Source organism: Nycticebus coucang, chromosome 8, assembly GCF_027406575.1.
Source record: "Nycticebus coucang isolate mNycCou1 chromosome 8, mNycCou1.pri, whole genome shotgun sequence".
In the NCBI taxonomy this organism is placed as follows: Eukaryota; Metazoa; Chordata; class Mammalia; order Primates; family Lorisidae; genus Nycticebus; species Nycticebus coucang.
Genome location: NC_069787.1, coordinates 20,560,498 through 20,583,677, shown reverse-complemented (window position 1 = coordinate 20,583,677; position 23,180 = coordinate 20,560,498). Strand labels below are relative to the sequence as shown.

General features: G+C 38.0%; 2 protein-coding genes across 3 annotated transcripts in view; both read left to right on the top strand.

Annotated features, from left to right (window-relative positions):
- CNTN6 (contactin 6) overlaps positions 1 to 23,180 on the top strand; it is a 353,237-nt gene that overhangs the window by 75,867 nt on the left and 254,190 nt on the right. The window lies entirely within an intron of this gene.
- LOC128592501 (39S ribosomal protein L42, mitochondrial-like) lies at positions 22,157 to 22,698 on the top strand. The gene has a single exon (XM_053600446.1). The coding sequence runs from the start codon at positions 22,255 to 22,257 to the stop codon at positions 22,681 to 22,683; it is 429 nt and encodes a 142-aa protein (XP_053456421.1). The 5' UTR covers positions 22,157 to 22,254; the 3' UTR covers positions 22,684 to 22,698.

The following is a 23,180-nucleotide window of genomic DNA, read 5'->3' as shown; positions in this document are numbered from 1 at the left end:
CACCTGCCACAATGCCTGGCTAATTTTTTTTCTTTCTTTCTTTTTTTTTTTTTTTTTAGAAACAGGTTCTCACTCTTGCTCAGGCTGGTCTTAAAATCCTGAGCTCAAGGGATCCACCTGCCTCAGCCTTCAAGAGTGCTGGGATTACAGGTGTGAGCTACTGTGCCTGGCCTTCTGGAGATTCTTTATTGTATTTACATACTGGGAATACCATATCATGGACAACAACTGTACATTTTCCCCCACATTCCCATGCAGCAATGTCATGTCATTAGTATGAAATCAGCCACAGAGAGTATTTATACCACAGAAATTGTCAAATGTTACAACTCAGGGCTTCCTTTAATGCGGCTGCTGGAAGAGTTTTCAGTGATGAGTATAATTTGTATGAGGATGTGAAATAGTAAGATTTTATCACATATCAGATATGTGGACATAAATTTTTGCTGTGAATAGAGCTAGTACATTGGGATGCAACTCCAACTGTCAAATCATGGTTGAATTGCAACCGAAGATTGGCTAACTATAATAGTTTTCAGTAAAACTTAGCAAAAGCCTTCTGTGGGAATCAGTTGACTTTGTGGAATTTATAATAAAAGATTTTGTATATTTTATTATGTTTGTGAGTTGCATGACCATTATATTAGTAAAATTGATAATAAAAATGTATATGTACATATACACATATACATATATACATATAAACATAAACACACAAATATATGTATAGATGTCTTTTTTTCAGAGAAGTAGTTCTTAAAAAACTACTAGCATGCTGCTCCTTTAGCCACTTTTTTATCACTTTTTATAAGTAGAAGTGTGCCGTGTTTTACAGATTTATTTGGAACAAAAAATAACATAAATAATTAGGCACCCAGACTATAGTGACAGTAAATAGAGAGACATACACATGTCCTGCACATATATGTATGTATGTGTGTGTCCTATATATGTATATATTGTAATTGTTTTTGTCTCTTTTAGCATTAATTTAGATTTTTATATTTTGTTTACCCTACAGGTTTAATACTAAATTAAGGAACAAAAATAACAGATCTGACACTCTGTTGAAAAAATTTTTTCCATCTGAAGATGTACCTCTTAGGTTACCAGAAAAACAGATGAAGCATTTCTTTCCCTCCTCATAATTAAAAAAAATCAAACTTGCATTTCCTAAAGCTTCCGCTAACAACAGGTGCTGTCTACGCACTTCGCCAAAAGTTCACAATACAACAGATTTGGTGCAGAACTAAAAACAACATTTGAATAAAGAACAAAACCCTCCCAAATGTTCTGACCAGCTCTATAATCAGTTCTCAACACTGAGCCAGGAAACAGTAACAACTTTTTTTTTTTTTTAATGTTAAAAGGGCAGAAGATTGGTTTGCCTTTCTGATGTATTTTGTTTTACCTGTATTTGCATACAGGAGACTCTCAGAAAGCACTTATGATCAAAGAACACGAAAGTGCTACATTTGTGGTTGGAGATTTACACAGTCACAATTGTACTGCTCAGAAGGGGGGAGGTGCAAAATTCTTCTCCTCTTCTTAGAAGTCTTATTCAGAATCACCAGTAATTGAGGAAATAATTCTTTCTGGGAGGAAATTACCGACATCAACTGTGTGGCTACAGCATCTCCTAATAGTGACCAACTGGTTTTTTGACTTTGGACTCCTAAGATTGAGACACTGAAATGGATCTGAGGTCATGGTCATGTTTTGATATATCTAAATTCATGGTCCTAAGATTATTTTGCTTACCCAAAGTCTTACTCTCTCTTTAATAGAAGTTGACAATTTGTCAGATGATTTGTTGTTGATGATGACATAGCTGTGGAAGCCAGATCTTGCTTTGTGTCTGAGAACACATTTTCAGAGAGAGTCCCAGGCACGTGAGGAGGGAAGATGCAGATGGACTTGGAGAACTGGCTCCAGAAACATCATCTTTCGCTCAGTTGCCAGTTTTTCTGTTTACCATCTAGCTGGACACTGTGCCCTTCTGCATCTGCCCATTCCTTATATTTATATATCAAAATTTGTTCCCAATGAGAACATAGGAACAGAATAGAAAAGAAAAAGCAAAAGAAAAGTCACATCACAGAAAATAAGCTGTGCCCACAGATTGGCATGACAGCTTCTGATTTCCTGATTGTTCCTGAAGACAATGGGGTTTATAATATTTCACAATAATCTTTCCCAGCTCTGACACTCAATGATTCTCTGACACTCAAGATGAAAGTGTTATACAAACGTACAGTGTTTTAATACTTCTGATGAAAGAATATATGAGGACCACGCAGCTTCTTTTAGCTAAACGACACTTTGGGACTCTTGCGTAAATTTTATTTATGCATGCTATGCTAGTCCCTTGGGTAATTAGGAGTGAATTGCTCTGTGCTATTTCATCAAACATTTTCTGATTGTGATTTTGAAATTATTATCTAGCGCAACACTGATGGAGTGTGGCCACAAGTGAGTAATGCTTGCTAAAATTCAGAGCTGTGTTCAAAGGCCACTCTTCCATTGCTAAGCCTGCGCCATACCCTCATGTTCCAGCCTTCAAAGCTTATTGATCAGTCTGCCTGTCTGTCAATGTGGTCAATCACTTAATTCAGTGAGATGCTCAGACACCCCAAACAAACTATTCACGTGGAGAGATAACCTGAAACACATGTTTAGCAGCCGATGCAGTAAGAAGGTAAACACTGACCCAATCTATAATCAATTGATTCTTGATTTACACTACTGCTTCCTTTTCTCCTTAGTGGAAAACTGATTGAAAATAGGGGAAATCTGCATCAGAAACAATAAGGATCTATGGACCGACCCGACCTTGGGATAGCTAGAACTGTCAAAATTTCTTTTCCCTGTATAATTCTGCCTAACCTCTTTGAGATTCAGAAGGTGGAAGTATCACTACCCTGTGAAAGAGAAATGAAAGTCTGTCTGGTGAGAGAGACTCCGTGAAGCTGAGAGCTTGTCCTCATTTTTTTCTTCATGTCCAGCTTTTTGTCCCAATTGCTGGCACTACTAATAGTGACCCCAGGTCCACCCCAGTCTCAGAGGCAACGGTTCACATACACTCCCCACCCACAAGCCACTCTGGACATGCTGGCTTTCCAGAGTTCCTTGAATAATCCCACATGTCCACCTGTTCCAGTGCCCCAGCGGGCTTGTCGGTGACATGACTGTGATCCTTCACCACTCACTTCTGTACCGTCTTCTTCTCTTTCCTTAGGATTAGAAAAGATCTTCTTTCTAAAACAAATATATTTCATATTATTCATAGTGGTTTTGCTTTCTTGATTGAATCTTGACTAACACCTGTCCCGTTCAAATTTGTCATACATGATGGGGGCCAATGTCCATATCACTATCCTTTGGTTTCCCCTGTGATATCTGGTGAGTAGTGATGTTCTCAAATGACCAGATTTTTCAAATAAAGTGTGATTAACAGACCGAATAAATCCTCAGCAAATATTAGTGGCAGCATGATAGTGCTGTACAGCATGGCACAGATTTTCACGTGTCTTATGAAGCCCGCTATCTCCCTGTGCCATCAAGTTGTCAGGAAGCAGTTCCTACGTCCTACCCTAAATCATTTGAAGCTTAATCATCCCCCAATGTCAGCTTTAGCCATACGTGCCCCCCATTCCCACACCTTAGCTAGGAAGCATGTTAATTCACACATACAAACTAAAGACTGAGTGTCTTTCACGCCACAGCCCTCTGGATGTACTTACTGTGGTTAGTAAGGATTGTTAGTGCTTCAACCCAAAGATGGGAAAGCACAAGGAAGTGTGGGAGTCACGTGGCTGCCGCAAGGTGACAGGGATGCTTTTTAGGAGCAGCACATACCTTATAGAATATGGGGTATTTTCATACCTCATCTCATTAACTGCTCATCATTCCTCTTGGGGTTATTGGAAGAGGAGAGGGGCTGGGCTATATGCTTGTCCATGGTTATTTGTGTGGCTTGTAAGAACTGGACAGAAATCAAGGAGTAGAGACTCTGGTGTGATCCACTGAACCATGGCTGTACTTTGAGGAGATGAGGCCACTGGCTCTTCCCAGGTGAACTCTCATCCCATATCCTCTATACCTTCACCCCAGCCATCGAAGGAGACTCTGCAACTGTCTTCACTACCAACCCCACCTTTCTGCTCATTACACCAGTAGGCAATCAGAGTTTCATGTTCCTCACTTTGAAAATTAGTTCTATTAGTCCATATGTTCCAAGCAAATCCCTTAAATATTGCCCTTTTGCTGCAGAACAAAGTAGATTCTTCTTGAATCTACAGTGAAACTCCATCAAAATCCCCAAAAGAGCCTTTCAAACTTTTTCCTACTCTTTTTCTATAAAGGCACTTTGCACCAACGAAACTGAGTGCACACCCCCCACACACTCACTTCTGCAAGGATATAACTAATAACATTCCTAACAGCTGCCTGTATTGAGCATTGACTAGGCTCCACAGACCCTGCTAGTTGTCTACCTGGATTACCCAGGCAATACCATAAGGGCCGTGCATTACTATTATTCCCATTTTGTAGATGAGGAAATCTGGAGAGGTTAAATGACTTCCTCAAGATAATGGGGGTTGCATTTTAGCATAGACTGAAGTTGTGAGTAAACAGAAGTTGCATTTCAGTACAGAGTGAATTTTAAAATGACTCTCTGAAACTCTCTGTGCCAATTCCTTTCTCCAGGCATGTCCAATTTGTCAGAGCACCCTGTCCTTCTAAACACACATTTTGATTCTTCCTTCCCTTCAAGGGCCAGTGAACCCAGTAAGTCTTCCATAACCTCTACCTCACCACCCACGGAAAGTCTGTCTCCTTTGAATTCTAAGGAAGAGGTATAACTTCTTGTTAGTTGGGTGGCATTTCAGTCTCTTTTCTCAGTGAGTAGCTTGGGTCCTGGCACACAGCGCAGCCCCAGCTCATCCAGATAAAAGGCACTTTGTGGGATTCAAGCGCAGCACTAATTTATCAGTAGGGCCAGAGATTTATTAAGCCAGGGCACAGGCTCTGTAGTTAAAAACACCTTGGCTCATACCTGGCTGTCTGCTACTTGTGTGAGAGGGCAAGTTACTGCCACCCTCTCTGCTTTATATGCTATATGACACATGATAAGCGCTCAATTCACAATAGCTATTGTCAGTGTTGGTACTTTTTCTGCCACTGTTGAAGTTTTTCATATTAGTGTTCTTTTTTTGGTGTTGTTGGTTTTATTTTTTAGGTAAATTCCCTTTTATAATTGTGTCCTGCCCCCAAGAGGTGTGACATACACCGTGACCACCCCCAGCCCCTCTGTTCTCCCCTCTCCCTGCTCCCTCACTCCCTTACCTACCACCATCTATTAGCTCATCTACTGCCTTCATTTTAGAGTTGAGTACATTGGATTCTTGCTTCTCCATTCTTGTGATGCTTTGCTAAGAAGAATGTGTTCCACCCATTGAGGCTAATACAAAAGATGTAAAGTCACCATCTTTTTTAATGGCTGAATAGTATTCCATGGTGTACATATACCACAGCTTGTGATCCATTCCTGGGTTGGTGGGCATTTAGACTGTTTCCACATTTTGGCAATGGTAAATTGAGCTGCAATAATCAGTCTACCGAAAATATCCTTATGATAAAATGATTTTTTTCTTCTGGGTAGATGCCCAGTAGTGGGATTACAGGATCAAATGGGAGGTCTAATTTGAGTTATTTGAGAATTCTCCATACTTCCTTCAAAAAGAGTTGTATTAGTTTGCAGTCCCACCAGCAATGTAAAAGTGTTGTCTTCTCTCCACAACCATGCCAGCATCTGCAGCTTTGAGGTTTTGTGATGTGGGCCGTTCTCACTGGCGTTAGGTGATACCAGAGTGGGAAGTTTTGATTTGCATTTCTCTGATGAGAAGGGGCAATGAGCATTTTCCCATATGTTTGTTAGCCATTCATCTGTCTTCTTTAGAAAAGGTTCTAGGGATCTCCCTTGCCCAGTGATATATGGGATTGCTGGCTCTTTTTTTGTTGGTTAATTTGAGTTCTCTGTATATCCTAGTTATGAAGCTTTTGGCCGATTCATAATATGCAAATATCTTTTCCCACTCTGAAGGGTGCTTATTTGCTTTGGTTGTTGTTTCCTTAGCTGTACAGAAGCTTTCCAGTTTAATTAAGTCCCATTTGTTTATTTTCATTGGTGTTGCAATTGCTACGAAAGTCTTCTTCATAAAATCTTTCCCTAGGCCGATATCTTCACAAGTTTTCCCCACACTTTCTTTGATGATTCTATTATTATTTCATGCCTTAGATTTAATTCTTTTATCCATCTTGAATCAAAATATTAGTGATCTTAACTTGATCTTTTTATATTAGTATTAGTGAGCTCTCCTTTATTACCTAGTCAGACCTTAAACCTTGACCCGGTAGATCCAGGTCTTCTTTATCGTACACTCTCCAAAGCCCCTAATACGGATTTGGAAAATATCTTTTGTTTAGCTAGTAAGTATATATCAAAATTGTGAAGAGCCATGGGCATCATAATAATAATTACAAACAGCCATATCATGTTTCCTGAGTGCCGTCAGGGGTGTCTAACCCACTGCCTGCGGGCTGCGTGTGGCTCAGGATGGCTATGAATGCAGCCCAACACAAAATCATAAACTTATTTAAAATGTTATGAGATTTTTCTGTGACTTTTTTGGTGGAACTTGATTGCATGGTTCTTGAGCGTAAACTTTGTAGACAACAATGCCGTGTTGCAACATCACGTAAATTAGACATACATATGCTCTCGCTGTCTGTACAGCTTCAGTTTTAGGGCGGTGAGCTGCTCCCTGTGTGTTATCTTCCAAGCACAGACAGTTGGTTTGACACCATCACATGTTACATTTGCTCGTGGTGGTGAGATACTGATTACCAATAATATTTAAACTTACCATTGCAACATTAGATGTTTCATGTCACTTAGCAGTCAGGTAAGCATTCTTATTTGGTTATTAAGGGCACTTCCACACCTCACCTGCAACACTGTACAATCAGCCCCGCAATCAGCCCCGCACCTCGAAATGATTTTCAATGAATCAAACTAGATTGCTGATACAGAGAATAACTAGAAAGGAGGTGAGCGGACAAGGACTTTAAGGAGGTGTGTTCCTGGCAAAAGAAAGCCAAACTCACACACTTGTGGAGACAGAAAGGGACAGAATGATGGGGATGAAATGGGTGGCAGAGGAAGAATGGCACGAAGTGAGGAAGAAATGAAGAGACAGAACATCCTCAGACCTTGGGATTCAATCCTGAGAGCATGCAATCAGCAGAGGATTTGTTTTTCTATTGAGCCTCCCAGCCTCCAGATTAAACGTTCTTTTGGAAATGCAGATAATTCTAAATACTTAAATAAGGAGACATACTCTGAAACAGAAGCCTTGAACCAAATGAAGGCTGGTCAGGAGCAGGGGGTGGACGGTCGGCCTTCTCACTGCTCTAAGCAATGTCCTTTCATCTGTCTTCTGTTTTCTAATTCTGTCCACATTCCACTTTAATCCTCAGTGCCAGAGAGATGATCCAGAGTTTGACTGCCTATTTAGTTCTCTGGGAATACTGCAAATGAGGATGAGAATTATTCATCTTTCTTTAGTGTAAACCATAACTAACAAGTGGCTACAAAGTAATATAAAAGGCCTATATGGTCAAGTTTCAGAGGTGAATTGGAAAAGTATTTTGGAGTAGTAGAATATTAGTGTAATTTATTTATTTTTCACTTCTCTAAATTTCCTAAAGGGATTTATTTTTAAAATTAAAAGGGACAGATTTTCAAAGTTTGGGCTACTTATCTAGATGGCCTAAGAAGCCAAGACATGTTTCTTGGGAAAAGCTGTGAAAATGCAACTAAAATAAACTATAATTTAACTTCAAAATTTTGGCCACAGATTCAATTCATCTCCTATCTATAAACCAGGGTTTTATAATTTTAGGACGATGACCTGAATATTAATCATAGTTTGCACTGAAAAATTCTTTGCTGTGTGGGGCTGTTCTGTGCACTGTGGAATCTTCGGCAGCATCCCTTGCCTGTACCTGTAGATGCCAGGAGTACCCCCATCCCCAAGTCATGACAATCAAAAAATTACTCCAGGGCCAGACTCTAGGGTCAGACACAAAAATTACTCCCATCACTCTGGGAGGCCAAGGCATGTGGATTGCTTGAGCTCAGAAGTTTGAGACCAGCCTGAGTAAGAGCAAGACCCCTTCTCTACTAAAAATAGAAAAACCTAGCTGGATGTGGTGGGCAACTGTAGTTATAGCTGCTTGGGAGGCTGAGATAAGAGGATCGTGTAAGCCCAAGAGTTTGAGGTTGTGAGCTAGGACACCATGGCACTGTACCAGGGTGACAGAGTGAGACTCTCTCTCAACAACAACAACAACAAATCTAGATTCTAAAATTCCACAGGAGTATGAAAGAGCTCCCAGTTGGGAGCCAATGCTCGTATACTCTGGCCTTAATAACTCTTCTAGTTCTGAGGAACCATTACTTACACTCTGCCATTAAATAAAGCCTCTGCCTTTGATTTCATACCGTCCAAACCCACTGAAGCTGTTGAGTCCCTGGGTAGCTCTGAGCCCTCTCTCATTGGACTATCTTCCCACAGAAAGGGACAGAAGTCGACAGCTGCTTCCGGAATATCTCTGATCACACTTACTCCGTTTGAGCCCACTGGGAAGACTAACTCCTTGAACTTCATACTTCTCTCTCCCAAGTTTGTACTGACTTTCCCAGAGGTACTTCAGAAAAAATGTCTTTCACATTTCTGAAACCTGGTTTATCCTTTTATCACTTTCTGAAAGGTCTCCAAAATCAGCAGGATTATATTGCCCTCTGCAGATGCTACTGGTTATAAAAAAATAAAATAAAAATCGAAGTAGACTTTTAACATAAAAGCAGTATATTGGGAAGGAGGAAGATAAGGGAGTAGGGAACTAATGATAATTAAGCACCTACTGGGTGCCAGCTTCTGCACTGGTAATGCCATAGTAGCCTATGGTATTACCTCATTTAATTTATAGCGTGAAACTTTAAGGTGAGGAAACCAAGACTAAGAGAGATTAAATGTCAACATTATACAGTAAATAAATGGCCATTCCAGATTGTAGTATTCGACTCAACACCCTCTGCCCACTTTAATATAATATTTCGCAAAAGAGCTTTCAGGAATTCTTGAGAACAGTCAGGATAGCCTACAATAATCGTGTGTGTGTGCGTGTGCGCGCACGCGTGCCACAACTTAATCCAGTTTGAGAATGTCAATTATCTCACTAAAATCATGAATGAGCTGTATATCCTGGCAGATCCCAAATTTTTGAAAGGGCAGTCAGATTTTTGATAAGCAACTCATATACATGGGAGCAAAGATAACATTCTATCTATAGACCCGTCGTGAGGCAAGCTGTCTCTTTTTAAAAATGATTTAGAGGCAGCTGGCCTCTAGTCTGTTAGTGTCTAGCTTTACCATTCATCATCAGAGGCAGGAATCTCTTTCCATTTTCACATAAGGCACGTGTCTTCCTACTGGAAGATCTTTCTCCAGGAGTGGATGGGTTCAGGCCAAGGTCTCTGCTCGAAAAATAGAGACAGAACTCATCACTATTTATATCACTCAAGAACTGACTCAGTGCCATTGCCCGTTTAACCTGCTTGTCTTCCTGTTTGGAGATGTTCTTTCCCTCCTGGCTTTTCCGCCATCTGTGACATCTCTGCAGGCAAACCGTAAGAAGTGAATGCTTTTAAGGATCACTTTATTTGTTTCTTCCTAGAAGAGTTTAACATTGTCACCACAGTTCTAAGCAGTGGTATATGTACTATCCTTCTTTCTTCTTTGCAGTGGGATTGTATCTATTCAATTCTGTGTATTTCTCTGTCTCATTTCTAGCTATTTCACTTGTAAATCTATCTCTTATGCTAAATGCCCTGATTTCACCTGGAAGTTTGCACAGACTTTAGTATAAATGCTCCAGTAAAAATAGCTGCCTCTATTAACATTTAAAACATGTACTCAATACTGTGTGCAGTGCTTTACATGAATTCATTGAATCCTCAAATAATCTAAAGGGTGAAAAATATCATAATCTTCATTTGAGATAAAGGCAACCAATTAAGAGATGTTAACAGCTGTCTAATTATATATAGTTCATATGTGAGGGAGGTGGGATTTGAACTCAGATCTGTCCAATTTCAAAGCCCAAGATTGTCCTACTTTATCATACTGTCTGCCTGTGAGCATCTATTGGGATTATCTTTGATTGCCTGACCTGAAGTATTATTTTCATTTTCATCATGTTTTTGTACTCGATAAAACAAATGTATTTTTGGAATCTTTAATGACACAGAAATTGAATTATAAACAAAATAATCTCTGCAAAATATCTCTGCAATAATCTCATAGAAATTGAATTAAAATCAAAATAGTATCATCCATTTCATGGTATTTTCCCTGCGGAAAAACCTAAAATGATAGATTACACCAGAATTCTGATGTCAAATTGGCCACCATATGATCCCTGACACCAAACTTCCATTTCTTTCTTGATAAAAATGATGGAGTTGGAATTACAAATTCTTAATTCCTTTCCATCTCTAATATTCTGCTATTTTCTGATGCAGAGAGAATTTCTGCCTTACACAGGGCTTACAAAATACACTGGAGAAAACACCCGAATAGAAAATTCCATGTTACTGCTACTTAACCTGGTGCTCATTCAAATATCTTCATCAGGCCTCTCTCCAGAGACTCTGAGCACTTACTTAATTTAATGTAGCCCTTTGTAAAATGGGTCTTTTCTGAAAATCTCAGCTTGAGGCATTTCCTTGGTACCCACATGATATGTTTGCTTTTACAGAGGCTTTATTTTTCCCCCTAAGAATTTCCTGTTCATTTAGCTACAGCCAGAGGTAAAGCTAACACATTTGTGTATCTCTTCAGAGGCACCCAATTTATTAAATGGCTTTTAATTGGCATGGGAGCTTATAAAATGCCCTCTGAGAGACAATGCAAAGGCTTATTTCATTAAATACAAAGGTGTAGAGGAGATACTTTTCTAGGGAATGTTTTCTTATATGGTAGAATGGACTCCAAACTGAAATTCACCAGCAGAATTTCAGGGAACTTCCTGGGATCTATCACACGTGTTCTCCAGCCAGATCTTCTGTCACCAACTTGAACCTATAGATTAAACAATGGAAATGAAACCTCTGCATCCTTCACATACTCTTTCTCTCCCTTTTTATTTTTATTTATTTATTTTTTTGTGATAAAAATAAATAGTAGAGTACTGGGGTGCCATGATAGCTCAAACTCCTGGGTTCAAGTGATTCTCCTGTCTCAGCCACCCATATAGCTGGGACTAGACACCCACTGTCACTACACCTGGGTAGTGTTTTTCTATTTTTCTGTGCTAGTAGAAATGGGGTCTCCTCAAGAGGGACTTCACCTAACAAATGCAGTCAGTGTAACCTGGCTTATTGTACCCTCAATGAATCCCCAACAATTAAAAAAAAAAGAAAAGAAAAGGGGTCTCCTCTTGATCAAACTGTTCTCAAAAGCCTGAGCTTAAGCAATCCACCCGCCTCAGCCTCCCAGAGTGCTAGGATTACAGGTGCGAGCCACTGTGCCCTGCTCTCTCTCTTCTTAAATTCGAGACTATAATTGTGGCAGAAAGTATAATTAGTAACTATTAATTAGTAACTGTGTAGTGCAGTCCACACTAATCTCATAAAATCTCAGTCATCCATTCAAGATCAATCATGTGACTCTACTGTTCATTTCTATAACCCCCGTGCTTAAATCAGTAACTGGCACATAGGACAAACCCAATGAAAAATCCCCAATTAGCATGCCAATCATTGCACTCTGAGTAAAGTATTAAGCATAAACGACATTGGCCCAATTCTTACAGAGCTTACAGTGATGGTTTTTTGTCACACATACCCCGGCGGCGATTAGTTCATTAAAAAACACTTATCTCTAAGGACATAGAAGAGGCAAATCTCATTTGGTCTAAGAGTTCAAAGAACACTCCTTTGAGAAGTTGCCTTTCTAACTAAGATATGCATAAAAATTGACCATTGAGTAAATGCAGGAAAAAAGGCATTTAAAATATAGGCAAAAATAAACCACGATACAAACAAAACTAGGTGGGAGCAAACACAGGTTATTCAAATCTAACAGCAGGGTAGTGTGCATCCTAATCGGAAATACAGGAGAGAGAGGCAGGGACCCAACCATGTAGGACTTCCTGAGTCCTTCTACAAATTATTGAGGATATTTCTGTTTATCCTAAACAGTGTGTAAGACAATAAGTCCTTTCAGCTAGAAGAGGGAGGTAAAGCAGGAAAGAGGAACAACAAAGACATTACTGGGTGTCTATATTGAAGAGACTATATTGACTGTTCTCGGTGATGGAAAGAATGAGAATTTCTAGTCAGTTATAGTAATCAAAGCCAAAAAAAATCAACAGATTGATGCGGGGGCATGGGTGTAGCAATAGAACTATTTGAATAGATTTGGGATATAATTGAAAGGTTAAAATTTGGACTTGACATTGTATTTTATACAAACGTGAGAGGAAGGAAGATATCAAGGAGGCCCCTCGGGTCTGTGACTTAAGCAATTGGTTTACTGGGGTTGGCATTTTCTGAAATAAGGAACAGAGCCATATCTGGGGTTAGATCATGAATTCCTTCTTCTATACTGATTTGAGATAGCTTTGAGTTTATTCCTGTAACAATATTGAGTACACATGGACTAAGGGCACCTCATGGACAGGGCTTACAAGGACACTGCCTTGTCACCTCACTGACCTCTCTTTGCTTCCACTGCTGACCCGTGCTGCTTCTGCTTAGCTACCTTACTGCCGTCACAGGGCTGTATCTGGGGGTCCAGAGGAAGTAATGCTGTTTTGTGCCCAAGTGTGAAAAAAAAAAAAAAAAAAAAAAACAATATTAAGTACAAAATAGGTATCTGTGGAATAAAAGATGAGGGATGTTTTGGCGCCATGATGAATCTGGGAATCATCATGCCATAAGCAATAATAAATTATAATAGAAATAGAAGAGAGACAAGGCCCCAGACTAAAGATGAGGAGTCTTGTTATAAACAGGTTAACTAAAGACAATGACTGGTAGAGAATCATTAGCATGCAAAAGTTTCGAAGAAGTCTTGGCTATAAAAATATGAAGCAAGCAAGAGAGTGTGGAATCATTAAAAGCAAAGACAATTGTATTGGGGTGGGGAATGAACTATATCATCGATTAGTCAAGAAAATGAAGAAGTAAAAAATATCTATCTGTGGGTATGACAAGGATAGCCTTAACTGAGCTATCTACATGTCTATCTATTTAAGAGAGAAAATAAAGTTGAATTTAGTGAATGGAAAGTGCAGAATTAGCTGCCAATTTGTAGATGTGTAGCTGTGACAGGCGTTAAGGTATGTTTACAAGTTATTTTGGAATAAGATACTATACAAGATATCAAATTATCTCTTCTCAGATTACTTCTTCATTACATAGTAAGACACTTTCACAATAGTAAGATGTATACATTCCATTACGACCAAATGATCAAATTTTGCATCACCAATAATGACATCATGTGATATAATGCAGATCCTGATACAATAAGAAGCATAAAACATCATCTATGTCATATTCTTGCAAAGAATGTTTGACCTGAATCTAATACAGGGAAACAATCAAAGAGTTCAGACTGGGAAACTTTATCCATGGCCTGGACTCGTCAAGAATATTAATGTAATAAAATTATAAAAATGTGGGAGAACTGCTTCAGAGTAAAAGAAACTAGAAATTGCGTGGAAAGGCAAATTTGGTTTGATCTTCAAAAACAAAATCAGACATAAAAAATTTTATTTTTGTTTTGGTAAATTGTATAAATTTGAACATAGACTATTAAGTACCCTGTCTATGGTAATTTTCACAAGCATGATAATGTAATGATTATTAATGGAGAATGTCCTTTCTCATAGAAGATAAATGCTGAAGTTTCAGACATAAACTATGAGATTCTGCAACTTACTTTCAAAACAATCAAAAATAAGAAATTTGGGCTTGGCACCTGTAGCTCAGCGGCTAGGGTGCTGGCCACATATACCAGAGCTGGTGGGTTCGAATCCAGCCAGGGCCTGCCAAAGAACAATGACGACTACAACCAAAATAGCCAGGTGTTGTGGTGGGCACCTGTAGTCCCAGTTACTTGGGAGGCTGAGGCAAGACAATCTCTTAAGCCCAAGAGTTGAAAGGTTGCTGTGAGCTGTGATGCCACGGCACTCTACCCAGGGCAACATAGTGAGAACTTTGTCTCAAAAAAAAGAAAAGAAAGAAAGAAATTTGAGTTGTATTTTTACTTTCATTTAGTTCATTTTCAGTGCTCTTAATTTCCTTGATTGAATCAGATTCTATCTAGCATCACATTCTTTCTACCTGAAGAACTTTTTTTATTTTTAATTTTTTTAAATAAAATTATAGGTGTGCTGACAAGGTACTCTCCAAGTTTTTTTGTTTGTCTAAGGAAATCCTTTGTTTCTCTTTCATTTTTTAAATACGTTTTCACTGTGTATAGAACTGTGACTAGACATATTTTTTTCTTTTAGTTCTTTAATAATATCACTCTATTTTCTTCTTACTTGCATGATTTCTGAAAGGAAGTGTTTCTTTTAATTTGTTTTTGGTATGTATGCATTTTTTATTTATCCTTATATCTGTGTATCTTGATTTTTCTGTTTGAATATGACTTAACTACACACACATACATATATATACAAACTATATATATGTATATATACACACACACTCACAACACACATATATATATTCTTTTTTTTTAACTTGATAGGTGTTCTCTGAGTTTCTTGGATCTGTAATTTACTATCTTCCATTAATTTGGAAGGCAGCTATGTTCACTGGTATACCACCGACATATTTTCCATTAATTTGGAAAAAATGTTACCCATTCTTTCTTTAAATACTTACCCCTTTGCTTACTCTCTTATTCTTCTGGGATTCTAATCACACATGTATTAAAAAGTGTGACACTGTCCCATAGCATTTGAATGCTTATTTCTGTTTTATTTGCTGTTTTTCTATTTTTGTGTTTTAGTTCAGAAATTTCTATTGACTTATTTTCAATTTCACTGATTCTCTCTTTGGGTATGTCAAGTCTACTAATGAGACTACTGAAGGTCTTCTTCATCACTGTTATTTGTTTTCCATTTCTAAGATATCTGATTGATTTTTACCATCTATCAATGGATTAGGAATTAGAAATTAACCTATTGATGATGCATATTGTTCATATTTTCCAGGAGAGTTTTAATATATTAATCACAGTTATTTTCAATTCTCTGTAGGATGGTCATGTGTCACATGTGACTGTGGTTCTGTTGATTGCTTTGTCTTTTGGAAATTACTTTTCCCCTTGTTTTTTCATATGCCTTATAAAATTTTGTTGAAGCTTTGTGTCTTTTGCAAAGCAGTCAATAGTTTCTAAACCTAGAAATGGCATGTTTTTACCTCTGATTGGCCTGCATTATGGGAGTTTGAGTCTCTCTAGTCAGGAGTTGTGCTGGGCTTGAAGTTGTCATTTACCCTTGATGTAGAGTGAGGATTGGTTTGCCAGATCTTTTCTCAATGTCTATTTTATCCCCATCTTTAGGATCTTCTCTTTGCACTACATCTCAGACGGGTGTCTCACCAGGCATTTTTATATCTTCCAAAGCTGTTTAGCACTCATAGATGTCACCCAGGTTTTTTCAACCTGGTGGTGAGAGAGGTATTCTTATTCTGATTAAGCCTAAGTTTTAGGTAGATGCGGTGTTCCCAAGTTGGAGGGAAGTGGCTGTCTCATTGTTCCTGTGCTTCGCCCAGCTAACATTCTGGAAAGGAGGTTTTCCATGTCTCCTGTTTCCAGCTGCAATGTCTATTCTCCAGTTGCCTGAGGTTCGAGTCTCTCTACCGAGGAGAAATCGGGGAGGAGGATGTGAGCAGGGTTTCCTGCCTTTCCTGCATTGGCTTCTCTTCTCCTCCCCTTGTCTTGTACTATGAGGATTTTACCAAAGTCATTGTTTGCAGTTTCTGGTGGGGTCCAAGGAAAGAGCCTGATGGGGGGTGCAAATTTCTCTTATATCTCTGGTCCAAAATGCTTCTATTTTGAGAATCTACAAGTGAGTGAGATTTTTTTTTTCTTTTTATGTTTACAGCCAACTGAACCACATTTCTCCTTACTAATTTGTTACTAGGTGAACACATGGTAGCTCACCCTCTCTTCCTAGAGGCACGTGTCTTTCTTTAGATTTTGAGATAGTTGGCATCTTGCGATTTCAGCCCTCTGACTGAATTCAAATGTGCATCCCAAACAGAAACTAAAGATACTTGCAATTTACTTTCAAATAGTTCAGGGAAAAAAATGAAGAAAGAGAAAGAGCAAGTACGTGCATATGTGGCAAAGCATTAAGAATTGCTGAATCGAGGTGAAATGAGTATTCATAATACATTCCATTTCTGTGTTGTCACATATACAGAGCTCCAATATGTTAAATGTAATTAAGACCTAATTCTTATTATTAATATCAACCAAAATGGGTGAATATAATTTTTCCTTTCTAGTTTGACATTATCTTCTTAAGATACCACTCCTGCTAACTATATTTTTAAAAACCTGGGTTTACTAAATATTTTATATACTTATCCCACAGCAACATCGCAAATAGAATAGAAATGCTTTTGCATAAATTCATCACTCTTTGAAAGAGTCAGCTAATTGAAACAAGCTTTAGATTTGCAATTAGAGAAGATAGGCTTAAGCGCAAGTCTATTTATGCCACAAATATTTACGAGATTTTGTTGGCAGAATTTCTCTCTGCAGAGTCTTTGATCTTGGAGATTTGAAGAATGAACCCACGGACCGGAGTAAGGGACAGAACAGGGTTTATTGATGGAATGACTGATAAGCAAAAGAGGGGGAACAGAACCTCCAGCAGCATAGGTGGGGAAACCCATATGGGAAGGCCCCCCCCTTCTGTATAGGGGTTTAAATACTTCTTTTCCTATCCTGCAGCAGGCAGGGACTTGGGGGGAGGTATGTCACAATTGGCTAGATGTCTTCAAGCAGAAAATAATCTTAAAATTAGCGAGGAAATAACATCCTTGCAGTTCTTGAGCCAGGCGAGGGAGCAGGGTGTGTGCTCTCTCCAGGAGGAACCTCCCAGAACCCAGCAGGCTGCTTTTTCCATGACCTTGTTGGAGCTCAGAGGGTGCAGCCTAGAAAGGGCCTGTTTGTGCCTAAAGATGGGGTCTATGATAAGACTGATTTCTGAGCTCACCCAGGCCTACAAAATTGGGGCAGGGTCCCTGTCCAGCCCTCAGTGGGGGAGCCCTGTGTCAATTTTACTATGTTCTATTGATTGTGTTAGAGGTTTGGGAGAGAATAGTAGCTGTGCTGCCTATTAAGTCTTTGAACTTGCACAAATTTACATTGTCTTAGCTTTAGTCTCCATCTCTGTGAAGTATAGATAATAATATGTGCCTCGCTTGTGAAGGATAAATTCCCTGGTATGTGCTAAAGTATTTTGTGAATCATAAACAACTTACTCCAAAACATATTCTTATAATTCTGTTCTAGTTACTTATTTTTATTCACTTGTTAGAATTCTTTTTACTTTCTTTGCATTTGTGTAATGTCCTTGGCCTTTGTTTCTTACTTCATTTTACTATGACTGCTTACAATGTTATAGTCATTTACAACTTCGTGTTAATCAAAACCATGAATTTCAGCAAATGCAATAGTCCCTGCCTCGTCTCTGACCTTTTTTCCCTTTGATCCTGGCATCTGAAAGCTTTTTATACATTCTAATTCTCTTCCATTTTCATAGCTCTGTGAAGCCATACTATTTTCTTTGACTGATAAGATCATTGAAGGTGACCTGATTTCCTCTAGAGATGCACAATGAATAAAACACATTCCCCCACACGCATTTACTCACCCACATTCCACAAAACGGGGGAAATCTTGGGTTGTTCTCTTTCTGCGGAGGTCATGTGAAAAGGAACTGACTTCCCAGGTACTGTGATTATATATGCATCACAAAATTATGCAACCTGCTTTATTTATTATTCCAAATCTTAGAGGGTTTTTTGTTATTTTATCCTACTTCACATAAAATTGAATAGTGAAAGTGGCAAAACAATTGTAGCATATGTTTTTGTTTTTATAATGAGCTCTGATAATACAAACAGCTTAATTTGGGGGATGCATTTGTTGAGACACAAAATTATATATACTTATCTATATTTGTGAGTATATGTATCTCCAGGTGATATATTTATGTGGTTTTGAGTTGACAAGATGACCTCTTTCTATCTAGGTGTGTGCCCTGAACTAGGGTACTCTCCTTGTGACTTGTTTATGTCATGTTGATGACTCAAGGCGTAAACAGCTAGGTTATTCATGGGTGTGGAAAATTGGTATTTGAGAGCATTTTATTCTGCTCAGTCAGGCTTATTCTTTACAAAGAATCCAAATAGTAATAACATTTACAAATCTACTGAAAAGAATATTGAATGTGTATCTATGCCACACATGGTATCTCTGCACACTTTCCATCATGCAGGTAAGACACTACCCCTCACTGCCCAAACCCCAGGCCCTGCACAATCACCACAGCCCATCTCTCCCTTTGGTTCAGGGACTGTGCTTTTATTTATTTACCTTTCTTAATCGTTTCTGCTTTTCACAGCTTTATACTTTGTAGCAAAAATATATTAAATGATTTCAAGACATTTCTATAATTCATTCATTCTACTAGTTTTTCCTTAACTATTTCCAGCTATTCTCTTAAGTACCTCCGTCTATTCATTGTTTTATCCCAGTATCTCAGAGAGACAAATAAAACTGACTCAGCATCCCTATGCATGAACTTTCAGTAATGTGTACCTGATATTTCCCCATCAGAATGGAAGCTGGATGGTGAGTATGTTTGTTTAGCAAATTCTAAGTCATTTACCTGAGTTTTCATAGTTTAGTTTCCAAAGTGTCCTGGAGAAGTGAATCACTGAGGCCAGGTTACTGCTCTCTGAAGTTACTACAGAACTGTAATTACTGCAGTTTATTTTGAGCAAGTCTTGCTAAATCTATTCTAACTCAAAATAGCAGCGTCATCCTGAGCAAGGAGAGAAAATATGTAGCTCTAGTGAGTTTTCTCTTAGTTTGCAACACAGCAGAAACCAGCATTCTGTATGAAAGAAAATAAAGGCAAGTATTAACTCATACTCTATTGCTGCTATTTTTCCTAGTTTTTTGGTTTGTTTGCTTTTAACTTTCACAATGTTAAAAGCATTACTCAAATACACATTGTGCATATATTTATACCATATATCACTTATTTCGTGTCAGTAAAAGAACAGAAAATTGATGGAACATGCCCAAATGCTTGTGGTATAAAATTATATTTCATTTCCTGCTATAAAAATGTAATTCAATTGAAATGTTTATCATGCATCTATGAATATTTTTTCTTGCATGCATAATGGTGTTGCATGGACAATTTAATTCCTTTTTTTAAAGAAGTAATCATGGAGGGATTTATTCTACCTTTTCAATAGATAATAGCTGAAGAACAGCTCTACAGGAGTCCAAGTTGAATGCATAAAATGCATTGTCTTAGATATACTTTTTAAAATTTTAATTGCATTTTTGGCTTAATTTACTGAAAAGCATTGGTTTAATTTCACAGGCATAGCCTCTTTTTTTTTTCATGTGAACTGAAGTTGTGATTTATTTTTTGAAAGACCAAGATGAACTATCTTGTACGCATGGGTAGGTACACATTACGTCTAAAGGCAACATACAATGCTGCTACCTTCATATTGAAATTTATAGCTGGTAGAGAAATAGGATTCATTCCACCATCAAGATTATCATCATAGGCGGCACCTGTGGCTCAGTGAGTAGGGTGCTGGCCCCATATACTGAGGGTGGTAGGTTCAAACCCCGCCCTGGCCAAATTGCAACAAAAAGTGGCCGGGCACTGTGGCGGGTGCCTGTAGTCCCAGCTACTTAGGAGGCTGAGGCAAGAGAATTGCCTATACCCAAGAGCTGGAGGTTGCAGGGAGCTGTGACACCACAGCACTCCACTGATGGCAACAAAGTGAGACTCTGTCTCAAAAAAAAAAAAAAAAAAAAGATTATCATCAGAAGAAAAATAAATGGGGTGAAAGAAAAATCAGAGTAGATAAATCAAAGTCACCTGTGAATTTGAACATATCATGTGCTCAACTCTTCTATTAAAGGATAATGTTGCTAAGAAATCAGTTCCTTGAGGATTCTGGGATTGATGACCTTGTTTTCTGGCTGACAATTGAAACTAAATGCCAACAAACAGGATACTCCTACACAGCTAACCAGCTTCATTAAAGTGTGAGAATTGAGTAGGCAATTGAGACACTCTCTAACAAGATGGAAGGTACAATCTTACGAACCTGCTGGGGAAGTGGCATCTCGTCCCTTCTGCTGTGTTCTATTGGTTAGAACCAAGACAGAGGTCCTTCTCATACTCAAGAGCCTCAGGAGATTTGACAAAGATATAAATATATGCATACTAGGAGGCAGAGTCAATGCTGGTCATCCTACAATCTTCCCAGCACACTTTTCTACTCTGTAATTTTGGTGATTTGGAAATTTTTCCAAGTGAATATTATAGAAGTACAGGAGAAGAAATAACATATGTCATTGAATGTAAGTCTGACCTAGAAATTACAGTAAGATAATACCCCTATTAGAAAAGTTCCATTATTATTTGCCTTGCCTGTTATATTAAAACAACAACAACAACAACTCTAATGATGTTTCACTGAGAAGAATGTTCTTTGACATTAGTATGTATCATAAAGATGCTTCCCTTTAACTTAATTGTGAATATTGTTTTATGGAGTTATATACTTTTATGGCTGTTTGGTGAGAAATGTAACGACAGGTAATGTCATATTTGAAGGACACAAATAAATTGGTGCTAAAATACTAAAAAAACTGAAGCCCAAATCTGGGACTATTCCTAATCCACTATTATAATATATCCAGTATATTCCCTGGGATACAATAATGACTCTCCATGTGGAAGCATGAAAATAAGAATAGCTCATTGAATGGTCCTAGGAAATGATTCAAGTAGCTAAATATAGAACGAATGAAACTTATATACCTAAGGGATTAAGCATGTGTTTCAGTCAGTGAATCTTATCACGTAGTGTATTATTTACTAGAATATTTTCACTATTGATATTTCCTACTACCCTGTTTCCCCAAAAATAAGACAGTGTCTTATTTTAAGGTGTGCTCCCAAAGATGTGCTAGGTCTTATTTTCAGGGGACGTATTATCTTTCCTGTAAGTAGGTCTTATTTTTGGAGGATGTCTTATTTTCGGGAAAACAGGGTAGAAGTTCAAATGAAGGGATCACGTGGAAATACAAAATTAATACTAACGTATAAAAATATGTCGGTGGTGTTTACAACATTAGAAACAACTAGTACTCATTTTAGCATTACATGAATACACATTCAACGGTTATTAGAAGAATAAACAGTTCCAACTACTAGAGAGGGAAAAAATAAGATGTATAATCACTTAAGTATTATTAGTCCAATAAATAGCAGTAATGCAGTGAAGAATTAATTCCAGAAGTAGTAGAATAATCATTGCTTGTAAAATATTTACCAAAAAAATAAAATTCAGATGGTTCAGAAGTTAACAGAATGAGTTCCATGGGATACAAGTACTTCAAAATCCCTTCTTAAAACTGTCGTATTTTACTTTATGGGGGCAAGACATGATTGCAAAAGGGACTTTACCTAACAATTGCAATCAGTGTAACATGGCTTATTGTACCCTCAATGAATCCCCAACAATAAAAAAAAAAAAAAGAAAAAAAAAAAACTGTCGTATTTAAGAAGGCGCTCCATGATTTTTTTTTTTTTTTTTTAATTTACGTGCAGTAGTTTTTTACATTTGGGGGATTTTTGTTTTAAAATAATGTTTCTAAAATACTTAAAAATAGAATTTTAAAAAGTGCAAACCAGGAAACAAGATGGTGGGCTCACGGTGAAGCACTGTCAAGCAGGGATGAAAATTGATTTTTCCTAGAAGCAGATTTTAAAAGCAGTGTTTCTTCAAAACATCTTTTTTCATAAGTATCTTGATACACCATGGCTGGAACAGCAGTAAAATGGGTGATATCAAAGAGAAGTATCTTGAAACGTTTATTTCCAATCCAAAATGGAGCTTTATATTGTGTTTGTCATAAATCTACATATTCTTCTCTACCAGATGACTATAATTGCAAAGTGGAGCTTGCTTTGACATCTGATGGCAGGACAATAGTATGCTACCATCCTTCTGTGGACATTCCATGTGAACACACAAAACCTATTCCTCTACCAGATCCTGTGTGTAATAATGAAGAAACACATGATCAAGTGCTGAAAACCAGATTAACAGAAAAAAGTGAACGCCTTGAACAAGGACCCATGATAGAACAACTTAGCAAAATGTTCTTTACTACTAAGCACCGTTGGTATCCTCGTGGACAGTATCACACTCGTCGTAAGAAACTGAATCCTCCAAAGGACAGATGATACTGAGGTTTTCCAGGGAATCGGAGAAAAATGTGCCTCAGATGGCATTTGAGAAAATGCAATGTCATATATTCATTAATATGTTATATAGTAAAATAGTAATAATAAAATGCCTTTTCATATATTAAAAAAAAAGTGCAAACCAATTACTTCACTATCTTGAAGAGCTTTGATTGTTTATATACCCAAAAAGATTGTTAGGAACCTTCAGGAGTTCCAATTCCATGGTTTGATAACCATTGCTTTAGAGCAAAACCACAGAAGTATGAAATGCTCTGCCTGGTATAATTTAAGGCCACTACATGTGCTCATCTATGTCACTCTGGCATGGAGCCCATTTTTTGCAAATAGAATTCATGATACAAATGAGATAGTGCATGTAAAGAAAGTACTTACAACAGACGCAATGAATGCTATCTGTTAGAAAAGCTAGCGTCACACAGTAATTGAGAGCAAAGCCTAAAGACCGCAGTGACTGAAACCCTTGCTTTGCCCCG

What these genes read in the sequence shown, in the direction of transcription:
- LOC128592501 (XM_053600446.1), top strand. Translation starts at nt 22,255, where the DNA reads ATGGCTGGAACAGCAGTAAAATGGGTGATATCAAAGAGAAGTATCTTG.